Source organism: Phyllostomus hastatus, unplaced genomic scaffold (genome assembly GCF_019186645.2).
Source record: "Phyllostomus hastatus isolate PE091 unplaced genomic scaffold, TTU_PhHast_1.1 phas_scaffold_1066, whole genome shotgun sequence".
NCBI lineage: Eukaryota > Metazoa > Chordata > Mammalia > Chiroptera > Phyllostomidae > Phyllostomus > Phyllostomus hastatus.
This window is the reverse complement of record NW_025334004.1, coordinates 13,412,180-13,434,137: the sequence shown is the minus strand read 5'-3', so window position 1 is coordinate 13,434,137 and position 21,958 is coordinate 13,412,180. Positions and strand designations below refer to the sequence as shown.

Here is a 21,958-nt window from a genome sequence, read left to right as displayed (position 1 = left end):
AATTCAAAGTGAGAAGAAAATCCAGTAATAGACTTGGGAGACACCTGGTGGACAAATAAGAGGAAGCACAGAAACAAAGGCAGTGGAAAAATATATCTATTTTTTCAGTAAAACTGGGACAAACTCTATAAAAAGGGATGACCGCGCCCACTGAAGTGGTTGGAGGTGGCGGGCACTGCGGCGGGCCGACTTCATGCCTCGGCTCTCTGGCCAAGCCGCCACCTTTGTCACGGGGCGAAGCACCTAGGATCTACTCATACTGAGTGCCACCACGCAGCAGGCTCCAGAGTGGGGATCAGAGGAGCTCAGTACCCACCATGTCCCCTTTTAGCTGCGGAAGCCTGGGCTGGCATTTGGCAAGAAAGCTCCTATTCTCCAGGCTGAGGGGACCTGACCCCACTGCTTTGAACTCAACTTGCTCATTCCCCACTCAGGGCCTCTCTCGCTGCTTTCCCTTCTGCCTGGAGTCCTCCTCCTCCAGGTGTGCCCACAGCTCAGTACTAGTTCTTTATGTCCCGGCTCAGATGGCCTCTGCTCAGAACACCTTTTCAGACCTGCATCTAAACTAGCCTGGAAGCACTATGGCATCATTTTATTTTTCAAACAGCACTTTTCACTATCTGAAATTGTTTTGTGTCTATCTGTCCATTAGGTTACCTTGTCTGCCCTCCCGGCTGCATTTTCCATGGAGGCAGGAAACTTGTCTGTCTCGTCAGTGCTACATTCCTGGGACCTAGAACAAAGCCTGGCACACAGTAGGTTCTCTAATATCTGCTAAATTGAATTTTCTCACTATGGGCCCCTGCCCTAGGCCAGGCCCCTGGGACTGAGCAGGGCCTGGAGCTGGGGAACACAGGACAGAGGCGGTCCCAGCAGAGGGCCGAGGAGGAGTCTGCGCCCCAGCACGTCCTGTCAGATTCATCCAGGGTCCAGCTCTGTACCTCCTTCACCTCGGAAGCTTGGAGGGGTCTGGCTGGTAAGGGTAGGGGGCCTCATTCGAGGAAGTCTCAGAGTTCTGGGGCACAGCCGCCCCCTTTTTGCCAGAAGAGGGCTTTTTGGCCACTAGCCCATTGTCATCCTTGATCTTCTTAAGCCGTGCCTTGCTCTTTGGTGGTATGGAGAAGGTAAGAGAGCTCTTGTTGAACTCAAGTGGGAAGACGCCCACGTCTCCATCAAAACGGTTCTTGGCCACCTGCAGATAGCGTTTCCCTGGCCCAGTTACCAGCTTCCTGTCCTGCAGGATCAGAACATTGTCCGCTTCCTGGCTCGCCTGAGGGACAGGGCAAAGGATGAAGGAGCAGTGAAGAGACACATGAGAGAAGCAGAAAGGAAGGTTGAGGGTGCAGGGAGAAGTGGTAAGAATGGGGAAAGGAAGCACTCTTCCTTCTCATCAAAGCACACCGAACTACTGACCATGATGCTAGGGCCACCTGCGTTCTCCAGTCCCTTCACAACCCTGCTGCCACCCCCAGATTCTGTGCCTGCTGTTCTCACTGCTTGGAACACTCCTCCTGCACAGCTTACCACCTCACTCAACCTCAGCTTCTTATCACTGAGGTCTTGGTCTAAATGTTACACTTTATCAGAGAGACCATTCTCGACCCCTGTAAATAAAGAAGGCACCATCTTTCCTTCTGTGTTAGTCTCTTCCCCAGCTCCATGCCTGTTCCGTCATGGCACAGAGTCTGTGCCCAGCCCAGGCCTGGCATATAACAGGCATTCAGTGTACTTACTGGGAGGTCCAGGATCAGGCTGGTCCTGCTGCTGCAAGGCCCTCCCATTTAGTTACTAAACACCTACTTTTAGCCAAAAGGCCAAAACTCAACCCAACAGTTGCTGACACCTCCTCTAGGAAGTTTCTCCAGATGCCGCAGGCTGACTCGGATGTCTTCTCCCCAAATACCTGCGCTGCCTATCACAGCTTTGTCCCACCCAGCTATAACCCCTGTCTCATGTCCTCCCAGCTAAAGAATGTGAGCTCCCAGAGGGCAAGGAGGGCGAAGGACCAAAACTTATCAGCCTTTGTATTCCTCATGCCATGGCCCCAGCTGCCTCTTCCAGACGAAGGGTCAAGATGACTTAGGGCTGACTGAGGGCTACTCCTGTCACGCTTCCCCCCTCTACTTTCCAAAGCCTGGGCTCTGCTCAAGGTCACTTACTTTGGCTGAGCCAAAAATGGACGCTGTTTGCAGTTCCTTATCATCATCCTCCTTCCGGGGATGAATGACCAGTGTCACATGGCAGCTACTCTCTGTTGCAAACTTCCGAAAGGCCCCAACGATGTAGTCTTGGGCTGCAATCCTGTCCCCACCCCAACAAAACAAGAGGTTACCAGACACAGACAGAAGGACGATATACACATACTCTTGATTCATTCGCCTCTCCACGAAGCACCACAACCCCACTCTACTTCCCTGTACTCAAGGACTCATGATCAGGTCCCTGTCCATACTTCCTGCTGCCACACCCCACACCTCTATAGAGACAGAAATACACAGGGGGTGGGGTGTGTCTGCACACATGTCAGAAAACAAGAGTGCAGTGTGTGTGCCTAGGGCCAGCTGCCCGAGAAGACATCTGTGTTCAAGTGGATTCCAGCTAGACAAGAGGATGTCACCTGTCTGTAGACAGCTGCTCGTGACCCATCATGAACTGCAAATTATCGATGACCACATGGCAAATGTCATAGACGTAGACTGCATGCCGCATTGTGTCTATTACAGTCCTGGGAAGAGGAAGAAGCGATGAATTCAGGAGTCAATTACAAGTAGTCTCCAGCCCATCCCAGGCAGAAAGCCAGCATCCTAAAAACTCTCACTGGGGGTCTGTTCTCCTGCCCTCACATTCTCTGAAAACCCTAAGCCTGGAAATCTCACCTGATGCTCTGTTGCCCATGGAAAGTCATAAAGTAGAGGGGCAGGTCCTCAAACCGGTCAGCCCACTCATCATATCTGTCCAGCTGGTCTTCTAGCCGCCCCACAGCAAACTGTGTCAGCATGATCCGAGCTAGTCTCACGTTGCTGATCTCAAAGCTGCCCCAGAGCGTGTTCACCCCCTGGGTACACAAATCCAGGGCATACTCACTGATGAATGTCGTCTTCCCACTGCCTGTCGGCCCTGCAGGGGGGTTGAACACAGATCCAGGTGAGGGAGGAGAGTCCTACCCTTGAAACCAAGACCTGGAGCAGGGCCTCGAAGTTGGGAGGGAAAGCCTGCCCGTCAACATTTATAGTGGCCCAAACCCACATGTTTGTCACCTGATCCTCTGCCACCACTCCAAGCAGGGACTTCCCAAAGGGTCACCTGTAAAGACTGTCAGCTCGCCCTTCCGATGTCCCTTCAAGAAACGATTGAGATCTGGGAAGCGGCTCCAGCGCACGCCTGCTACCTGCTCCACATTTGACAGCTCTCCTAGTACCTCTTCCCGAAGCTGCCGGAAAGACACGATGGACTTGTGCCAGGCAGGTAGGGTAGAACGCAGAATTCGAGACAGATTTAAGCCTCGGTTCAGGGCCTCCAGGGGACAGGGATGCTGGTCCCCAGGCCGCACCAAGGAGCATCGCTTGGGGTTCAGTTTTCGGGCAAACAACTTGGCAGCTTCCCAGGACCGAAGGTCATCCCCCAGCCAGAGCACAATACGTCGGAACTGTTCGAGGTAAGGGAGCAAGGCAGGTGGTAAGCAAGACGTTCCTCGGGGAAGGGCAAGAGTGGGCAGCCCTGTGGATTGGTTTAAGGCCAGGCTGTCCAGCTCACTACCTGTCAGTACCACCTCAGTATCCCGATGACTTATCAGTGACAATCCAAACAGATTGTGGTAGGCACCAGGCCGGGGTATGGTGGTCTCCACATAGCGCACTCTATCCGCCTGGCTTTCAGCCTGTAGGAGCTTCAGGCCTCGTAATCCTAAACTTCCTGGGGAGAACCAAGGGAAGACGAGGCTTCGAGCAGGCCGCAGATACCGCACACTGAAACGCCTGAGAGTATCGTCTGTCACTTTGGTAAGGCCAAACATCACACGAGTCAGCTGGGCCTCCTCCAGCTCAGGCAGCTCCCAGAGAGGTACTGCTCGGTCCCAGATCCTCCGAATCTCCTCAATGTCCTCAGCTTCTGGGGCTTCACCGAGCAGGATCCCCTCTCTATCTCCATCCCTACGTCCTTCCACACTGGCCTGGAAGTCTTCCCAGCTCCCCTCTGCTAGGCTGGTCATGCAGAGAAAGCGGCCTGTGGTCTTGTCAATGAAGAGACTGAAGGAAGTGGTTTTAGCAGTCTGGTCCTTGAGCTGGGAGGCCCCCAGGAAGGGGCTGGGTGCCCGCAGGCAGCTGTGGCCGTCCTGGAAGGGGATCCCATGTGTCCGCAAATATTGGCGGATCTCAGTTGTAGTTACAGGCAGCATTGGTACCTCCGAGGCAGGGAGAGCCTCCTTCCTGTACCGTCTGCGAGGGGGGCCTGGGACCAAGCTTCGAGGCAGGCCCCTCCGACCCATCCACTCCCCACGCAGGGACAACAGGATACGAAGCGGGTACCCGCTTCGGAGAAGGACCCCCATTCCTAATCAAATGGAGGAAGTCCCTACTTGCAATGCCTTAGGTGCCTGGTTCAGGTGCCTTCAATATATTGGCTAGACCCTAGGGATCCTCCACACAGCACTCTTAAAAGCTCACTCTAGGTGGCTTCTCTCTTTTTTCAAATTTCTCCCTCATAAACATCTTTCTGAATCCTCTTCGGCCCTTCTACATTGCTACTTCCATCCAAGCCCATCTCCATGACCCTTTCACGCCTCTGTCCTTCTATCTGGCTCCCTATCTCTCTGGTCCTTTCCAGATTCTCCCATGGCAGTCGCTCACTGATTGTAGTTTCTCCAGATCATCTATCCACCACTACTGCCCTCCACGGAGTCTCCTCATCGTCCTCATCGGGTCCTTACTGTAGCCTCCGCTCTAGATCCCCTCTTCGCTGCTCCTCCCCTCAAAGGGGTCTAGACACGACTAGGACGCCACTGTGTGGCTCCCGCCCCTCTCGGTGCCTCCTCTCCACCCGCCCGCGCGGCTTCCCGCCGCTCCACCCGCAGGCTCTCCGCCGCTTCAACCCCGGCCCCGTGCCACCACTCTCGTCTCACTGCTTTCGTTCGCAGCGTGGGTTATTCGAACGCGCCACTCAACGAGACCTCGGAACTAAAACTCCCCCGGGCGCGATGTCCCCGGAACCGGAAGCCTGGGTGTTAGTCCCGCCCCATCGCTTCCAGGCTTGGCTCGGCGGCCTAGGAGCTGAAGCCATGACTGCGCGTGGGACCCCGAGTCGCTTCCTGACGAGCGTCCTCCACAACGGGCTGGGTCGCTACGTGCAGCAGTTGCAGCGACTTAGCTTCAGCCTCAGCCGCGACGCGCCCTCGTCCCGCGGCGCCAGGTGAGCCGGCGGAGGGCGTGGGGGTGCGACTCCGGGCAGAGGTTGTCGGGGTCAGGGGTCACGGTGCTCACCCTTCTCGGGTTCCTCAGGGAGTACGTGGAACAGGAGGTGGCCGACTTCGCCCGACGGAACCCGGGTGTCGTAATATACGTGAACGCGCGGCCGATCAATGTGCCCAGAGTCGTGGCCGAATACCGTGAGTGGGGCCGGGCGGTGGCTGGAGGGCGGCCCGAGGGGGCGCTCGGCCCGCCTCCCCTGACGTCTGACCCATCCACTTCCTATTACCCCCACCTCCCTCCTGCCAGTTAACGGAGCTGTGCGCGAGGAGAGCATCCACTGCAAGTCGGTCGAGGAGATCACGAGGCTGGTGCAGAAGCTGGCAAACCAGTCCGGCTTGGACGTGATCCGCATCCGCAAGCCCTTCCACACGGACAGCCCTAGCATACAGGGACAGTGGCACCCCTTCACCAACAAACCGACAACGTGCGGTGGGCTGCGCCCGCGAGAGGTCCAGGATTCTGCCGCAGCCCAGGCGCCCGCACAGTGAAGAGGTTGCTTCAACTCCATTCCCTCTGATGGTGGTTCTTCTTCCTTGGCTTTCGGGGATTCCAAGCCCAGGCAGACAGGTGGAGCCCATGAAAGGGAAAGTTGATGCCAAAGCTTTTGCTTGGGATAAAGAGCTGCCTGCCTCTTTCTATTTGGTGCCCACTGTGATGGGCAGTGGCTTTGAGTCTCCTTCTTGTCCAGTTGACACTACTGAAAATGGAGAGTCTTCGAGGATCTTAACTGAGTTCTCATTTCTGAAATCGAAATCGGTAGTAATGCACTGAAATCACAGTGAGGGATTTCAAGGCTGGCTTCTGAAGAATCCCTGATGTCCTATTTCTGCAGTCATTGAGCTAGAGAGCTAGCACCATCTGCTCTGCTGTGAACCTGGCCTTGGGCTAGGCTGTGTGAATGTTAGTGTGCACATCAGAAAACTGAGGTTAATAAACTTGTCCATGGTCACCCTTGAGGTCATACTTCAAAATATGTTCGTATTTTACATATAACCCCATTTTTCATTATCACAAAACCAGAGCAGGGCATATAATGACCCTTCAGGATGCTCAACATCAAAGGCCATGTAATAATCCAGGCCTGGCCCTTGGAGAAAGGGATTCTCAGGCTAGCTGATAAATGGGCAGCATCTTCTATGGGCTTGGCTAAAAAAGTGGTGGTGGGGGATGGTGAGGAAGAGCCAGGAGGGAAAAACCTAGAAACCGTTGTAGGAATCCTTAAGCCATGGTACTTTTGTCGTCCCCTCATCATCATCATCATCACTGAATAGTGAGAGCCTTAACAAAGGCCCGTGTACCTGCTCGGGGCAGTCAGGATGGAAGCCAAGGACCCCAATTTCCTCTGCAAATGGTTTTATGGGGATCAGAGCCAACCCTGCAGCACCTTTTCCATAGGCTCAGAAGCCTGTCCCCTGGTGATCAGGGGGAGTCCAGGTGAGACCAAGCAGATTACTCTCAGCCATGGGGAAAAGAGGGTATTTATTAACCAACAGGGTGGAGGAGCTGAGCCCAGGCTCCCCACTGTCACATGCCCATTCGGCCCACCTGGGTGGTGAGTGGGGGCATTCCTAAAGTAGTGTAGCCATCTCACAATAAATACATTCATCGTAGGGGAGAGGTGGGAGAGGATGGGTGAAGGGCAGTAAAAATCCGTGGGATTCCACGTTCTCAGCTACAAAAATAACAGTCATCCTCACCCAAGGGAATGAGGGAGCTCAGTCAGGATTTGATTGTCCCATATGGGCCTGGAGACTTCAGAGGCCCCTGGACCCTGAAAGTGCCCCGGTGAGGTAGGACAGGGGTGGGAGCCAAGCATCCAAACTCCCAGCCTCTGCCCTTTGCATAGTTCCAAGAACGGGCTTCTTGTGCCAGGTGAGATAGCAGATCTTTCCTCCTGCTGCTCTGGTCTAGGGGTAGCAAATGCTTGGTCCCCAAAAGGGAGGCTGGCTCATTGAGTGCAGTGTGGGTCACCCGTCCTAGGGAAGTGTCTGTAAGGACAGCTAAACCGGAGAGGGCTCTCTGAAATGTCCATGGACCAAACCTGACAGGTCCAAGGCAGCAAGAGGAGGCTCATAAGGTGCATGTAAGTGGAAATGTGAGCATGTGTACATGAGGGACGTGCCTAGAACACTGTCACTCTTGAGAGTGACCAAGGGGATGGGCGTGCTGACTCATAAGGGCTGCACATTAAGGGAGAAGAGGGGAATGATGCAGTCTTACCTCCCCACACTGGCCTGTTCCAAAGTTCTTGACAAAGAGGTCACCACAGGGGGCTGGGACTGGGGGAGAGGACTAAATATATAGGATGGGATGCGGCATTTGGGAGTGTACCCAAAGTCCAGAAGAAGGTATGTAACAAGAATGCAGCAGAAGGGGGATGGGGGGCCTGCAGCCCAGCTGATAGACATTCTTCCATGTGGGCATGTGAACGTACGCAGGGCTCAGGTGGCTCTTTTGCTGACAGAGGTCTCGTCTGGTGTCAGGACCATCCGGCACAGAGGGCCCTGCAGAGGATGGTGACATTGAGGCCATCTGGACCTGCAAGCCCTGCCTGGGAGAAAGAGGAAGGCTTTAAGCAGACGAATGGGGCAGGAGGACGGGGTCCTCTCCTCCCAAGTGGTTAGGTTGAGGGAATAAGGGCTGGGGCTGAAGAACCTGAGGGAGCACCTACCTCTGAGGAGAACCAGTTGGCCTGGGCTGCTCACAGATGGGTCTGTGGAGATTAAGGAGGGGACTTTGGCTGGGCCTGACTCTGGCTAGCCTTATAGGGACATCAAAAGTTGGAAGGGCCTGGAGTTGGGGGTGGGGAGGGGACGGTGGCTGTGTTGGGAGGCAGCAGCCCAGCCTGGGGCAGACAGGCTGGCTTGGAAGAGCATTGGTCCTGGGAGGCTGGGCTCAGACAGAGCTCTCATCCAGGTGCTCTACGAGCTGCGTGTGCTTCCTCTTCTCCAGGATGCGGCTGAGCTCCTCAGCGAAGGAGCAGGGCCCTGTGGGCACTCCATTGTTGCTCTGCCTCAGGAGCATGTAGCTGTTGCCATTCATCCTGCGCAGCCGGCTGGGCAGTGCCACCAGCCCATTGGTCAGCTCAGCGGGTGGCAGTGGGGGTGGTGGAGGAGGCGGGGCTGGGGCTCCTTCCCCCGGGATGATCTGGAGACAGCTGCCCTCCAGGCCCCCAGCCCCCTCCCCATCGTCACCCTCATCTTCCTCTCCAGGACACTGGCCCGACACTGTCTGCAGCTGCACAGCAGAGCCCCCTGCCCTGCCAGCCCGACCCAGCGAGTATTTCCGTCGGTGTCCTCGTCTGCTTCCCCGAAGACAGGCCACATAGAGGAGGGAGGAAGCCAGGATGAGGCAGAGGCCACCGAGCGCGGCAATGGCTAGCACATAGAGCAGCCTCACATCAGGTGCCAGCTGTGCCCCGGGCAAGGCAGGGGCTTGTGGAGCCGGGGCCGGGGTGGCAGGCCGCACTGTGAGGCTGTAGGAGGTCAGCAGGGTGCGAAGGCCATTCTCCTCCGCGTAGCAGCCATAGTGGCCACTGTGCTCAGGCTGCGTGTCTGTCACCAGCAGCCCATCCACACCTACACGGTAGCCACCCTGCCCATCACTCAGGCCCATGCTCCCATTGAGCAGCCACAAGGCCCGGGCCAGGTTGGATGGCTGGTCACAGGGCAGGAGGACGTCGTCACCCCGCAGCACAGAGCGGGTCTTCATTGGTGGTGGTAGCCCTGGAGCAAGTGGGGGAAAGGAAGAGCAGTCAATGTCTGCCAGTCCCAGGGAAGGCATTGGAGATGGCAAGCCAGATGGCTCACTGCTGTGTCCCCAGCACCGAGCACAGAATCTTGAATCACGGTGACAACTGGCCAAGCTCTCTGCGCTTATGCTCCCACAGAAGGTTCACATTGGCCCTTCCCTGCAGTTTCAATTCCTGCCATCTGCCATTGATGCCTAATCTCTACCTCCAGCACAGACTGCTCTCCTGGGCGTCAGACTTGAATATCTTCCACATTCTGGGCATCAGTGTGAGGTCTCTTGGACACAGGAACTAAGGCCAGAGCCTCCCCCCACAACAGGTCTTTTCCTTAAATTGACAGGTGCTTCAGTCAGAAAGCTGGGGGTCTTCCTTGCCTCTCACTCCCCCTCACCTTTGTATGCAACCCTGACCAAGATTCTGCTTCTGGAATATATCTCAGACCTGTTCCCTTCTCTCCTGCCCTGACCGCTGGCCCGCTCTGGTCCCCATCTAACCCACTCTGTGCAGCAGCGGGTGCCTTTTAAAAACACCCAGCTGATCATGCCACTCCCCTGCCTTAGCATGGTCCCTGCCCACTTCTCCAGCCTCTGCTCTTGTTGCTCAAACACACCAAGCTTGCTCTGCCTGCTGCTCCCTCTGGTTAGGTGTCATCTCTCTCCCCGTGGCCCTCACTTGCCTGGGTAACTTGTGGGGAGAGAGTATAGCAGTGATCAACAGCACGAACTCCAGTCTGACTGCTGGGGGCAGGTTCGAATTCTGACTTTTCCACTTAATAGCTGATTAACTTTGGGCAATTTACTCATTTTCCCTGTGCCCCAGAGAGGTTGTCCCTCATGGGGATGATGATAATGGCATCTCTGTCATAGGAGTGCTGTGAGTGTTTGATCAGTGCCTGGCACACAGTAAGCACTCAGTACATATTAGCTATGGTTATTAACTGTTGCTCTTTAGGTATTAGTGCGGTCATCTGATCTTCCTTGGGGAAGTACTTATTGTCCTTCAAACCCTTATCATTGTTGTAATTATTTCTTTTGTAACAAAACCCAATGGAAATAATTATAACTAATTGTGTGATCATGTCATTGCCAACCCCCCTCCTACCACTTGGCTGTAAGTTCCGGAAGTGAGCATGTTTCCGCATTCATAATTCTTTTGGGCAACAAATATTTGTTGAGCACTTACTCTGTGTGCTCTGGAAGCACACAGACAGCCATTCAGATACACCCATGTGCATCCAAAGGGCAGTAAAAGGTAAAGAGGACAGGCCATGCAGCCAGACCCACAAACATCCACGAATGTCACTTACCTGTGTCCCTGTTGCTCTCACAGCCTCGGTTTCCTCTCTCTATGTCCTGTATCAGCGCTGTCCTGGAGACAGATCAGGGCTCATGAACAAGGGTGACTGGGCTTCCGTTTCCCCAGTGGAAGGGTCAGCAGGGCTGTTACCAACAACTGGCTCCCACTCCCGCTTCAGCTGGCAGGCCCTCCTCCTCCCCTCAGGCTCCGAGTCCCTGGGCACGTGGGACTCACACACCCCCCCCACCACCACCACTTCCCACCTGCGACCCTGGGACCTGTTCACTGCAGTGGTGGCCTCCAGGCAGGCATGGGTGCTGGGGTCCCAGCCACAGTAAGGGTCCCGGGCCAAGATGCAGTCATAGCAGGAGCGGTAGCGAGAGCAGCTGGACAGCGGTAGCTGGGTGACTCCACTAGAGGCCCCCACGTAGAGGCTATGCTGGGAGCCAGAGGGGACAGCTGGTCAGCAACTCCCCCTCACAGACATGTACACAGCCCATGCCCAACCTCCCCAGTGCCCCTGCCTTTCTGGCAAGGCCATACAGAGGGTCATGACTCAGGTGTACCTGCATCGGAGAGATGACTAGATTCTCCACAGACTGAGGTTCCTTGAACACTTGTGTCTCTTCGATAATGTGCATCCCAGAGCCCAGGACCACGGCCTTGTGGATCCAGCCATCAGCTAGTATGAAAAGGGCGGGGGGGTCAGATCTCAGCAATGGAATCGCTCTGGGCCTGCTGCAATAGCCTAATGGGACCAGCTTGGGAGTCATGAGGCCAGGGACAAGATGCATTCAGTAGCAGTGGGCCCTCAGGACATTGGGACCTCTAGGCTCTTCATGGCAGGAATTACTGAGTTCAGAAGCATTAGCAACTGGGGCCAATTGTGATTAGTGGTTGGTGACGAGTCAGCTGTCACCAAGAGCCAAGGTTCACTGGGGACCAATAGCGAGTGTTCATTGAAGAATCAACATCAGCGGTCACCAGGATTTTGTGACCAAGGGTCATCAAGGGGGCTAGAGGTCAACAGGGATCAAAGGACAGGCCCAGTAGTCACCAGAGGCTTCTGGCCAGGGGTCAGAAGTACCTGTGCCCAGAAAGAGCAGGTCATAGGTGGGTCCAGCAGGCGTGGTGACAGGTGTCCCTGTGAGGTGTGTGTAGCGCACGCTGCGCTTGAGCAGCAGGGGCCGTCCACGTGTGGGCACCACAGGCCGAGCCATCAGTGGGTGCAGCTTCACAAAGTCCAGGACCGGCGACGGCAAGTCCTGGGATGAGTTGTAGCCTTGGCTGCGCAACGAATCTGTGATACACTGGGGTGGGGAACAGGGATGGTGAACCTCAGGACTCCCCACAAGATCCCACTGCCCTCCCAGGGCTTCTGTCCTGCCTGTCCTCCCTGCAAGGCCAGACCTTCTGTTCCTCCTAAGGGTTCTGTCTGCTGAGCACTGACTCCAGGTCTGCACACTCACCGAGCCGGGTCGGGGCTCTGGCACCCCACCCTCGTAGCGACCCCAGCGCCGGACGCCATCCTGGTATTCCATGTAGGGGCCTGCAAAGACAGCTTGCATCTCGGTCAGGTCATAGCGGCAGATGGCTGAGGCCTCCAGGGTCTTCCTGGGGATGATACATAGGGGAGAGGGTGAGTCACACTGAGTGGAGCCTGCCTGTCTGCCACCTGCCCAGTCTGGAGCCCACCGTTATCCTGGAAGTCCCAGTTCTAGGCCCACGGGGCCCCCTGAGGGTCAGTAGGCCACTGTGGCCTCTGGCCCCAGGCTAGCTGATATGCCTGAAATTCTCTCTGTGCAGCCAGCCCTCCCCACAGTGGATCCTGACTCATCCTCACTGACCTCTGCTCCAGCCCCTATGCTGTCCCCAGTTCCTTGCCTCCCCACTGTCCCTGCACTGACCACTGTGTGGTCAGCGTGAAGGCCGCATAGAAGTGTGTGCGGGCTGAGGTGTCAACGTCCACGCTGCAGACACCACGTAGTGTCTCGTACTGTGGAATGTGGCAGACGAGACGCGCCTTTAAGAAGGAGGTCCACTTCTTCTGCAGGATCTTCTTCCCTCCCAGGTCTCCCTAGGGAGGTAGGGGCATGGGGTCAGGAGCCAGGGTCGAGCCGCAGCCTCTACAACCTTTCCCTAACCTCAGTCCTAGTTACCTTGCACACACGGGCCACACGGGCCACACGGTGGCTGCTGCGGCTCTGAGCAAAGTTGCTAGAGCCCTCCTCGGTGGCGCGCTCCGTGAAGAAGTAGTAAACCTTGTCATCATCGCCCACCACGCTGGCCTTGCTCTCCCGCACCAGGACGGAGAACACAAACTCAGCATCTGTGAGCCAGGCAGTTCAGGTGGCTTCTGAGACAGGCTGGGTGTCTCTCCCCACCCCAACCCCTGCCCCTCACTCAACCACGCCCAGGAATAGGCAGCCTCCCCGGGGGTGTGGGGATAGGACAGTCGACTGTCCAAGGGAGTAAAGATGAAGACACAGTCCCCTCTCCCCCTCAGCCTGTGCCCCATCCTCCTAACCATTGAGCCAGTGCATGGGTGCCTCCTCAGTCCTCAGGGAGTGTGGGTGGCGGCTCCGGCGGATGTCAGGAATGCTCCGGAATTCGTACCGTGTGGCTGTGTAGAGGCCTCCATCTGGAGCAGGCATGAGACATGTCACACACAATACACATGGTGGCAAGGTCTAGCAACGGCATCTGTATCCCTCAAACAGCATGCTTGTGGATGAGGGACTGGAGAGGGGAGGAGGGTGCACTCACCGATGATAAGGCCTGTGAAGCCACGGGCTGGGTCATAAGGACACTTCTCTTTTCCTTCCTCAAAGCTGCTTGGCAAGGTGAAGGCCTCAGCATCCTGGGGGAGTGAGGGTTCAGAAGCGAGTGGTTCCAAGGACAGGCGGGAGCCCAAGGTCAGACCAGTCCCGGGCTGGGGCCAGTGATCTGGGCTAGGGCAGGCGTACTCACAATGGCTGCACAGAGGGGCTGGAAGGCATGAGTCCCACATGCGTAGAGGTGGGTGGCATTGAGCCGCTGTAGGAATCGCACATGGTTGAAGCACTCCGTCTGTGGGGTGGGTGGGGGAGGGCCTCTTCCATTAGTCCGGCTTGGTAGTCTGGCTCTTATCCCCACTCATGGGACACACAGTTCCCTCCAATATCCCAGTGCGCCTGCTCCCTGCCCGGAACGTAGAGCTCTCCCTGGAACTCACTGTCCTGTGGCCTCCCAGGGGCATGAATCCCCTCCTCCGTGTCTTGGGTCACACGGTGCGCTCTGCCAGCTTCCCCCGCATCTCCCGCACGCTCAGCGCAGGTACTCTCAGGCTCTCACCACCCTACAATGCTTCTCACACATCTCCTTCTCGGCGATGTGCCCCAACCCTGGAGCTCCCGCAGCCCCTTTGGGGTGACACCACCAGATCTATTCTCGGGCTCCAGCCCTCTCTCCACCCGATATCCCAGACACATCAAACTCGCTGTGTCAGGACGCAGGCTCATCCCCTCTTCCCTGAAACCTGCTCTTCCCTCCTAAACCTGTTCATCTAGTCTTTCCCTCCTCTCTTCCTCTCTGCGTCCTACTCAGTCCAGAAACCAGGAGTCATCGTTGCTGCTTCCCACTCCCTCACCCCCACATTCAGTCCTGCTTCCTGATTAAATGTCTCTTTGTCCAAAACGTCTCTGGACTTGGTCCACTTCCTTCCATGCCCCCACCCTAGTCTGAATTAGTGCCACCATCCCCTCTTCCCTGAACCGCCGCAGCAACCACCTGCCAGCTCTCCCAAGCTTCTGCCACTGTTTATAAAAACCGACTTATTTACTCAGTGAGTAAGGAATACATGCACTCGGTGTACAACTCAGAAGGTACAGAAGGACATGTTGTAAACAGAGTATCCTTTTTATCCCTGTTGCCTCCCGAGGAGACAGCTGTTACCACCGTCTGGAGTTTCCTTCCAGAGATAGTCTACCAGTCTGCACACTCTCGCAACCCACTTTCTAAGGCATAGTTTAAAAAATGTAAACCAGATCATGTTGCTGCTATATTTAAAAACCCTTCAGGGACTCACCAGAGTCCTGAGCACCTGAACAGAGGGTCCAACATGCTCCTGGCCCTGCCCCTTACCCTGGGCTCATGCTACTCCTGCCACACTGGCTTTCTCTGCCAATCAAATGCTTCAAGCTGCTACCCTCTTGACTTTTTCGCCTTGTTGGAGATTCCTCCTCCGGCTGGTTTCCCCGGGTTTGGATCCCTGCAGGCCTCTTTGGCTCCTCCCGCTCCCTCCCTGGATGCAGGGGTGGCTCCATCCCTCCCCTCCACCGGCCCATTCAGGCCTCCCTCCTCTGACCCACGCGATGCCCCCAACCCGGCCACTGCCTGTTCTGCCTGCAGACTGGCTCCATTTTAGTCCATGCAGTGCCTGGGGCTGGGTAGATATTCCTACAGTAAGTAATGTTTCCTCAAGGTGTTTACATTAATAAGGGGGAGGGGGAGAGGAATTCGGTGGTTAAATAAGTTTTACCAGTTAAAATACAGGTAAAATCTACCTCTACGGGGGACTTCTCAGAGCCTTATGGGTATTGCTGTGCATCGTGGGATTAAGGATGCGACATCTCTCAAAGTCATCTGACCGTTAAATCCCTCTTTTGAAAATTGATGTTCCTCAGAACCCACTGTGGGAAATGTCCTGTCTACCCAAAGTGTGGCCCAGGGACTAGCAGTGTCAGTGTCACCTGGGAGTGTGTTAGAATTGCAGAATCTCGAGACTTTCCCAGACCTACTGAGTTAACATCTGCATTTATAATATCCCCAGGTGATTCACGTGCACATTGAAGTTAGAGCATCTAAGGGAGGGCTGGGCAGGGGTGGTGGTGCTGGGATGGGAGTAAAAGACAGAAAACTGTACTTGAACAACAATGAAAATTTTAAAAAAAGTTTGAGTATCTAAAGTATCAAGTGGTGAGGGTGCTCATTGTCACAGAATAAAATCCAGATCCTCCATGGCCTGGGCGCCACCTGTCTCCCAGCCCCACTTCCTATACGTGCTCACCGGGAGGCGGCCTTTGAGGGAAGCCCCAAGAGGCACGTCTTTAAACACGCCTGTCTCAACACCCGCCTGGCTCACTGAATCAGAATTCACGGGCCAGTGGACCTTGGGGATGTGTATTTTTTTTAAGTTTTTGAGATCTTATTTATTTATTTTTAGAGAGAGGGGAAGGGAGGGAGAAAGAGAGGGAGAGAAACACTGATATGTGGTTGTCTCTCGTGCACCCCCTATTGGGGACCTGGACGCAATCCAGGCATGTGCCCTGACTGGGAATCAAACTGGCGACTTTTTGGTTTGAAGGCCGGCACTCAGTCCACGGAGCCATGCCAGCTAGGGCAGGAATGCGTATTTAAAAAAGCGTTTCGGATGGATGGATCTGCTACATAGGCGGACATGGGACCCCGTAGACACCCTGTTTCTTTAGCTAGGACGGCTGACCCCTCACCAACACCCTCCATGGAACACTGTGTAACTTGGGCTACTCCTTGACTAAAGCCTCATTTTTCTCCTCTCTAAAATGGGGATAATGCCATTTCACAGGGTTAGTTTAGAATTAGGTGAGATAATAGCTAAGTCAGAACCTACTAGAGATTAATTACTGTTATCGTGATTGTTCTTTGGGAGCCCAGAGGAAATTAAGATGCCATCACAGACCAAGCTAATAGGTCGCCAGATGTCTGGATTAGAAGTGCTGCGCCTGGGGCTCGCCACTCCAGCAGCACGTACAGTGTTTGCTGTGGCTGCTGCAACCGACTGGCTTATGGTTACCTCCCATCTGGGCTCCCAACCCTGACAACTGCCCCTGAGGAGGAGGAGGAAGAAAGGAGCTGGGGACAGGGCAGACCACATACCTGATTGTTTTTTCCTTTTTGATGACATTTAGTTTGCATCTCTGGGGAGGCCTCCCAGTGGATCTGGAGCGGGGAAAAGGGGAGAAAGGCTGATGCACTGGCCCCAATACCCTTGCTTTTCCCACTGCCTGTGGGACCAAGTGAGAGGACCCCAGGGAAATGGGGAAATTGGGGTGGGGGTCAGTTTCAGGAGGAGCTTTGCGTGTAAGGGAGCCCTGGGCTGGGAAGGGCAGCACTGTCTGACCAGGGGGCTGTGGAAGGGTGGCAGGGTTCCCAGGAAGCTGAGGTCCTGGGGAGGTGGATGGAGCTGGAGACTCTCTGTGTGGCCCAGGTTGCAGGGGCTGACCTCTTTGTGAGACCCATCTCCTATGTCGTGGGCATTGAGAGAGAACAGGGCGCCCCGGGCTCCCACCAGCAGCCTTGCCGAGGCTTCCTCCAGCAGCAGTGTTGAGTAGTTCTGGGCTGGGCCCTTGAAGTGCCGGGTCCCAGAGAGCTCTGGGGAGAGGAGGAGCTATGAGCCTAGTTCTGGGGCTGCCTCCCACCCCCAGCCCTGGCTCCTGCTGTCTTTTGAGGTTGGGGCAGGGGGAGGACAGTCTAACCTTCGTAGGGGATAGTCATCCGAGGGGTGGCATCTAGTTCTCTGGATGGTCTCCGTGGTGAGGGTCCAGGGACTGCAGCTGCTGTGAGGAAGCTCAGGAGGAGGGGCCAGAGCCTCCCCCACATCTTCCTGGGGAAGCCCCGACCAACAAGACCCCAAAGGGGAGCCAGGGCCAGAGTCAAGCGGATGATGGGAAGAACAGTCACAGGGGTCAAGGTCCAGGGAGGTCACTTGGCAGGTCAGGGGTCATGGGGCCAGGGAGGGTCCTGAAATTGGGGGGACATGGAATCATAGGGTGGCGTGGCCATGGAACCCCTGGTAAGAGGTCAGAGGATCACACACTGCCTGTCTGCATCAAATACAGACTCCATGGTGGGAGGGAGCTGTGGGGTCATTGGAGGGGTTGTAGGTCACTGATGGGGTTACCCTGCTTCGAAAGCAGGGCTAGTGCTGGTTCTCTGAGGTCTGGTTTCTGAAGAAAAAAAAAAACAGGGGAAAAAAGTCCTTTGATCTCTGTGTGGGTGGAAGGTAGCTAACACTATCCCCAGACTTCAGGGGGTGCCGAAGAGAGGAGGCCATGCATCTGCAGGACTGCCAGGTCAGGATCGACTCTGTCATTCTGATGCAGGAAGTTGGGTGGGACTTGTCCTCTTTACAAAACCCGTCACTCCTCCCCACCTAAACCCAAGGTAATAGTCCTTTTCTGACCAAGTGAGAAGCTTAGGTAGGCCTCCATCTTGGTGGAACTTGGGTTCTCAGGGGGAACGCCTTCTCCTGCCAACAGTGAGGCCCAGCTGGGCTGCAGCTGCCTTTGCTGCCTGCGGGGGTGCCTGATGCAGGAAGGCCTGAGCAGAGACAATTAATGGGCCTTTGTTGATTTTGCCCTGTTTTCCCTTTGTTTTTTCTTTTCCCTGGCCTGAGAGCTCCTTCTGGAATTTCTCTTTAATTAGATACTTTCCAGCATTCCTCTCTGAGGGGGTGCACATCTCCGCCCTCCCCATGTGAGTCTGTACTACACCCTCTGGCTAGGCATGTGCACATGCCCCTACCTGCAAACAGGCACTTGCATGCACGGGGGGGTATCTGGCCCCCCTGGCGGCATCAGTGTCATGTTTGTGCAGGAGGCTATAATGCGCAAGTCCAGTTGAGTGAGACATGAACAACATGGAAAAGGTGAATGATGGGATCCTTGAGCTCTTGGTCACCTCCCCTAGCACATCTTGGAGACTATTCCCCGGGCCCTCCTCCAAGCCGACCAGGTGGGAACAGGCTGGGGCGCAGGCAGCAGGCCTTTAGACACTGGAACAGGCCTTATCTCCGAGGTGGCTCCTGAAGGCCTCCTCAGCTGGGCTAGCTGTGGAGGAAGGCTGACCTGCCCATTCTCATCAGATGCTCAGAGACAGGGCCAGAGGGGTCACTGGCCTCTCCCTACCCTTCCAAGTCAAAGATTAACTTTGTGGCCTTGAAGAGAGGGGAGGGATGAGGACCTGGCCAGAGGGAGAACAGGACTTTAGAGCATTTATTTAAGAGGTAAAGTTCATCACTGTAGTGGACAGAGCCCAGAGCGGGAGAACGGAGTATGAACAGAGGGAAGGAGGTCCCTGACCCACAGAAAGGGCATCAGCTACTGGTTTAGGGGCTGGGGCAGCTGGAGGCCCCAGGCAAACTGCCTGTTCTCCGCCCCCTACTGTGGAGGCACACCTGTTTACCTTTGGGTCCTATTATTTGCTCGTGCAGGAGGAGGGGGAGCCCTATGGCTAGGAGGAGCGAGTCCCTAGGATTGGGCAGGAGGAACACACCCCAGGTCAGAGGAACCACTCAGAGTGTGGTACATGGCACACTCACACAGACTTACACAAGTCACATGTGTCCAGAGGAGGGTGGTGTGTATGCAAACAGGTGCACATACACATACATAGGCACAGGAGAGCTGTGAACACATGTGCTCACAGGAGATTCATGCACACACACTCACAGGGAGGTTTGTACACACATATGTTTACGTAAAGGGCCTACTGCATATGTTCATATATATTCACATGTAAGGTTACATTCATATGCCCATTCATTCAGCAGGTCACACAGCCTCAAAGGTTGACAAGGAGGGTTGTAAACCCACACATGTGCCTATGAAGGATTGCACACCTATTCACAGGAGGGTCCTACACATATACACATATGTGGAAGGACATGCACACAAATTCATTGATACAGTGGGTCAGACAAAGAAGGGTCAAGTACATGTGTGTTCACAGTCCTCAAACACACAATTACATTTATGCAGAGACACACATATGTGCATACAGGGGTCCAGTTCTCATTGCAGGCTTGGAGGCTGCTGGTGTCCACAAAGGGTGAGATAAAGAGCAGAACCCTCCCTCCCTCCCTCCCCAATGTCCCGATTCTAAGGCCAGATTCCGAGTGTGTGTGTGTGTGTGTGTGTGTGTGTGTGTGTGTGGTGGGGGAAGCTTCTGCCCTCAGATGCTCCAATGGGATAGGTGCAGGGGTCAAGGCTGCTCTGCAGGAAAGGAAGGAGGCCCCTAGTCTTAGCAAAGGAAAGATGGGATGGGTCGCTTGGCACTCTCTACTCCCATGTACACTGCAGTTCTAGTTATGGGAGTTGGGCCTGAGCTCTGAGCCCCCATTTAAAACCTGTTGGGAGAGAAGGCGAGGCTAAGGGGCAACTAAGCTTCAAGGTCTCCAGTCCACACACCACATTCCACCCTTGGTTCCATAGTTTGGGTTCCTCCCCAGGGCCAGTTCCCTAGATTCTGATCACCTTCCCACTTGACAGATCCTAGGGCAGAGGGAACTGAGGAGAGACCCATCCCCCGTAACGAGATCCGTGTAGGATCAGCAGACTCTCAACCTTCATTGGAGAAGTCCACCTGCTTATTGTAAGAGGTGTTTCCCTCTGCCCAGTAGGATGGTGGTCTCTCCTGGCCTGTAAGCCCCTCCCCCGCTACCTCCTTCCTCCACCATCTCCTCCCCGGTTCTCTTCTTTCCTCGGGTCTAACCTCAGTTCCTACTGCTGTAGCTCGAGGACAAGGTCTCCTTCTATCCAGCCGGACGCCAGGAGACGTGACCCAGATCCCGGGGAACACTGCTTGCCATGCGGCCCCGGTTCTGCGCGCTGATCCCCAACTCCACGTTAGTGGGTTTGCGCCCAGCGAGGCTGGAGGCCTCGCCCGCGCCCCTTTACATTTTATGAGGGACTGGGGGACTTGGCGGTGATAAAGGCCTGGCCCAGCTAGGAGGGTGGAATGGATGTGGGGAAGGCCTGGCCTGGCCCCCGCCCCCCCACCCCATCCCCAGCCCAAACACCGCCACCGCCCGCACCCCCTGCCTCTCTCACCTTTGCGCTCGGATCCTGGGCCATAGAGACAGCGACGCACAGCTCTGGGCCCCAAAGCACCAGCTGCAGAATGAAGGGGCCGCGGTCAGAGGCGGGGCGGGGGTGGAGGCGGAGCCACCGGTGGGGCGGGGCCTGGAAGGTGGGACCAGGAGGCCGGGCGGACTGGGTGGGGTGCCGAGGAAGGTGCTGCTCTCTCCTTTGCTCCTGCACCCCTACAATAGAGACAGTTTAAGGGCGATGGCGTTCCCCGCCCACAAGGTCGGAGGCCCCGGTATTGCCCCCTGGTGGTGGTCTCATTACAATGAATACCCTCAACGGCTCATAGCCCACCTTCTCTCCCCTCTAGCCCTAGGACCCTTCCGACTTTCCTCCTACAAGAGACACACAAACCTGTCCTCTGGGGGCTACAAATTATCCCAGAGCCCGTGGGCCTGAAAGCCTGTCCTCGCTTCTTGAGTTTCTGCCACCTCTTGTGCTCTCTGCCTAGGGTGCAAAGAGCTACAGTTACGTGGAGACCAAGCATTGGGGCAGCTCCGAACACAGAATAGGGTCTTCTCAGCTCAAGATCCCTGGGGTCCCCTGGTCCTTCAGCCTGAGATCTGGGTGGGTGAGGGGGTGGGAGTCAGGCCTGAAGGGATGAAGTGACAGCCCGACCAGAAGTACACACAGAAAATGCTGTTTTTCTGGATAGATAAGCCACAACCATTTGTACCTGTCCACTCAACCAAAACTCCGACATAACTGGGATACACCTACCTCCTCAGGGACTGGGTCACTCACACACCTGCCTTCCCTCCCAGCTCACCTTGGACATCTTTCTTACTCCAGATCTTTCCGTGAACTCCTCCTAGGCAATAAAACATCCTGACCTCCCTTTGCTCAATCACCTTAATAGCACTCCAGAATGCCTCCTCAGAATCAACCCCCCAACTCCTGTAACTCGACTAGGATGAGCCTCCCATGCAGATTGGTTTTTCAGCTTCCCTTCACCTTGGGCAGTGCCTTCTTCCCACTGCCTATTAAAGGCCCCTCTAGGGTTGCCTCAAACCCAAGCTCTAGACATGACCTGGCCCGATCCTCCCTCTCTCACCCATGACAGTATTAATATGGTCCCAACAGCGGGACCGAAATGATGAAGGCCACGGGGCACAGGTAACTAACTTACGTGCCTAGGAGTCTGCGCTCTGGGGGAACAGAAGGTAGGGGAACAGGTGGATGAGCACTGGCCTGAGAGCCGGTGAACAAGACTCAAGAGGCTCTGTCATTTGAAGGGGCCCAGGAAACACACATCATCCTTCTTTTGCTGAAGTTCCCAAAGCTCAGTCTGGCACTTCTGTATACACAGTCTCGTAGTTTGGGCTGCCGTGTGTGACTAGGCAGCAGGGCCCACATCACACTTCCGCCTCCCCCGGCACTCTGCAAATAGGATGCGTGTGTATGGAGGGGGAGGCAGCGGGGGAGAAATGCTTCGAGTGTGCACACATATCTACGCCGAGTGCCAGCTTTTTTTTTTTTTTTAAGTTTTTATTGTATCTTCATTCCAATCTTGAGGGATTAACAACCTTATTTTATAGATGGGAAAAGAGGCTCCAAGAGGTTAA

At 55.4% G+C, this 21,958-nt stretch overlaps 3 protein-coding genes across 6 annotated transcripts; 1 reads left to right on the top strand and 2 right to left on the bottom strand.

The window, feature by feature from the left end:
* Positions 1-81: 81 nt before the first annotated feature.
* Positions 82-5,196, bottom strand: TWNK (twinkle mtDNA helicase). 2 transcript variants are annotated; one of them, XM_045853807.1, is made up of 5 exons: positions 3,258-5,196; positions 3,085-3,117; positions 2,618-2,725; positions 2,160-2,301; positions 82-1,270 (listed from the first exon to the last, which is right to left on the bottom strand). In XM_045853807.1, the coding sequence occupies exons 1-5, from the start codon at positions 4,544-4,546 to the stop codon at positions 947-949; spliced, it is 1,896 nt and encodes a 631-aa protein (XP_045709763.1). In that variant the 5' UTR covers positions 4,547-5,196; the 3' UTR covers positions 82-946. The 2 variants fall into 2 exon arrangements, with proteins under 2 accessions (XP_045709763.1, XP_045709762.1); XM_045853806.1 differs by having other exon boundaries at positions 2,877-3,117; positions 3,304-5,184.
* A 12-nt stretch (positions 5,197-5,208) lies between these two features.
* On the top strand, positions 5,209-6,411 carry MRPL43 (mitochondrial ribosomal protein L43). Its single transcript, XM_045853808.1, has 3 exons — positions 5,209-5,403; positions 5,493-5,599; positions 5,709-6,411. Exons 1-3 carry the CDS (start codon positions 5,273-5,275, stop codon positions 5,948-5,950), a joined length of 480 nt encoding a protein of 159 aa, XP_045709764.1. The 5' UTR covers positions 5,209-5,272; the 3' UTR covers positions 5,951-6,411.
* Positions 6,412-6,922: 511 nt separating this feature from the next.
* SEMA4G (semaphorin 4G) lies at positions 6,923-20,452 on the bottom strand. Of its 3 annotated transcripts, none has more exons than XM_045853802.1 (16): positions 20,358-20,452; positions 17,004-17,474; positions 16,751-16,899; positions 16,405-16,467; positions 13,480-13,578; positions 13,276-13,369; positions 13,037-13,150; positions 12,669-12,838; positions 12,417-12,586; positions 11,979-12,123; positions 11,597-11,819; positions 11,076-11,191; positions 10,773-10,948; positions 10,520-10,581; positions 8,134-9,187; positions 6,923-8,013 (listed from the first exon to the last, which is right to left on the bottom strand). In XM_045853802.1, the coding sequence occupies exons 2-15, from the start codon at positions 17,125-17,127 to the stop codon at positions 8,358-8,360; spliced, it is 2,535 nt and encodes an 844-aa protein (XP_045709758.1). In that variant the 5' UTR covers positions 17,128-17,474; positions 20,358-20,452; the 3' UTR covers positions 6,923-8,013; positions 8,134-8,357. The 3 variants fall into 3 exon arrangements, with proteins under 3 accessions (XP_045709758.1, XP_045709761.1, XP_045709760.1); XM_045853805.1 differs by having other exon boundaries at positions 10,788-10,948; XM_045853804.1 differs by having other exon boundaries at positions 17,004-17,268; positions 20,358-20,425.
* Between the last annotated feature and the right edge of the window lie 1,506 nt (positions 20,453-21,958).

Bases quoted from the DNA above. Each gene is read 5' to 3' on its own strand.
- TWNK (XM_045853806.1), bottom strand. From the start codon at position 4,546: ATGGGGGTCCTTCTCCGAAGCGGGTACCCGCTTCGTATCCTGTTGTCC. The intron at 2,302-2,617 runs GTGACATCCTCT...GGGTGGGGACAG, and splicing joins GAGCAGCTGTCTACAGACAG to GATTGCAGCCCAAGACTACA. The intron at 1,271-2,159 runs GTAAGTGACCTT...CCTGTCCCTCAG, and splicing joins CCATTTTTGGCTCAGCCAAA to GCGAGCCAGGAAGCGGACAA.
- MRPL43 (XM_045853808.1), top strand. From the start codon at position 5,273: ATGACTGCGCGTGGGACCCCGAGTCGCTTCCTGACGAGCGTCCTCCAC. The intron at 5,404-5,492 runs GTGAGCCGGCGG...CGGGTTCCTCAG, and splicing joins CCCTCGTCCCGCGGCGCCAG to GGAGTACGTGGAACAGGAGG. The intron at 5,600-5,708 runs GTGAGTGGGGCC...CCCTCCTGCCAG, and splicing joins CAGAGTCGTGGCCGAATACC to TTAACGGAGCTGTGCGCGAG.
- SEMA4G (XM_045853802.1), bottom strand. From the start codon at position 17,127: ATGTGGGGGAGGCTCTGGCCCCTCCTCCTGAGCTTCCTCACAGCAGCT. The intron at 16,468-16,750 runs GTCAGCCCCTGC...TCCCCGCTCCAG, and splicing joins GAGATGGGTCTCACAAAGAG to ATCCACTGGGAGGCCTCCCC. The intron at 11,820-11,978 runs GTGAGTGTGCAG...TCCCCACCCCAG, and splicing joins CAGAGCCCCGACCCGGCTCG to TGTATCACAGATTCGTTGCG.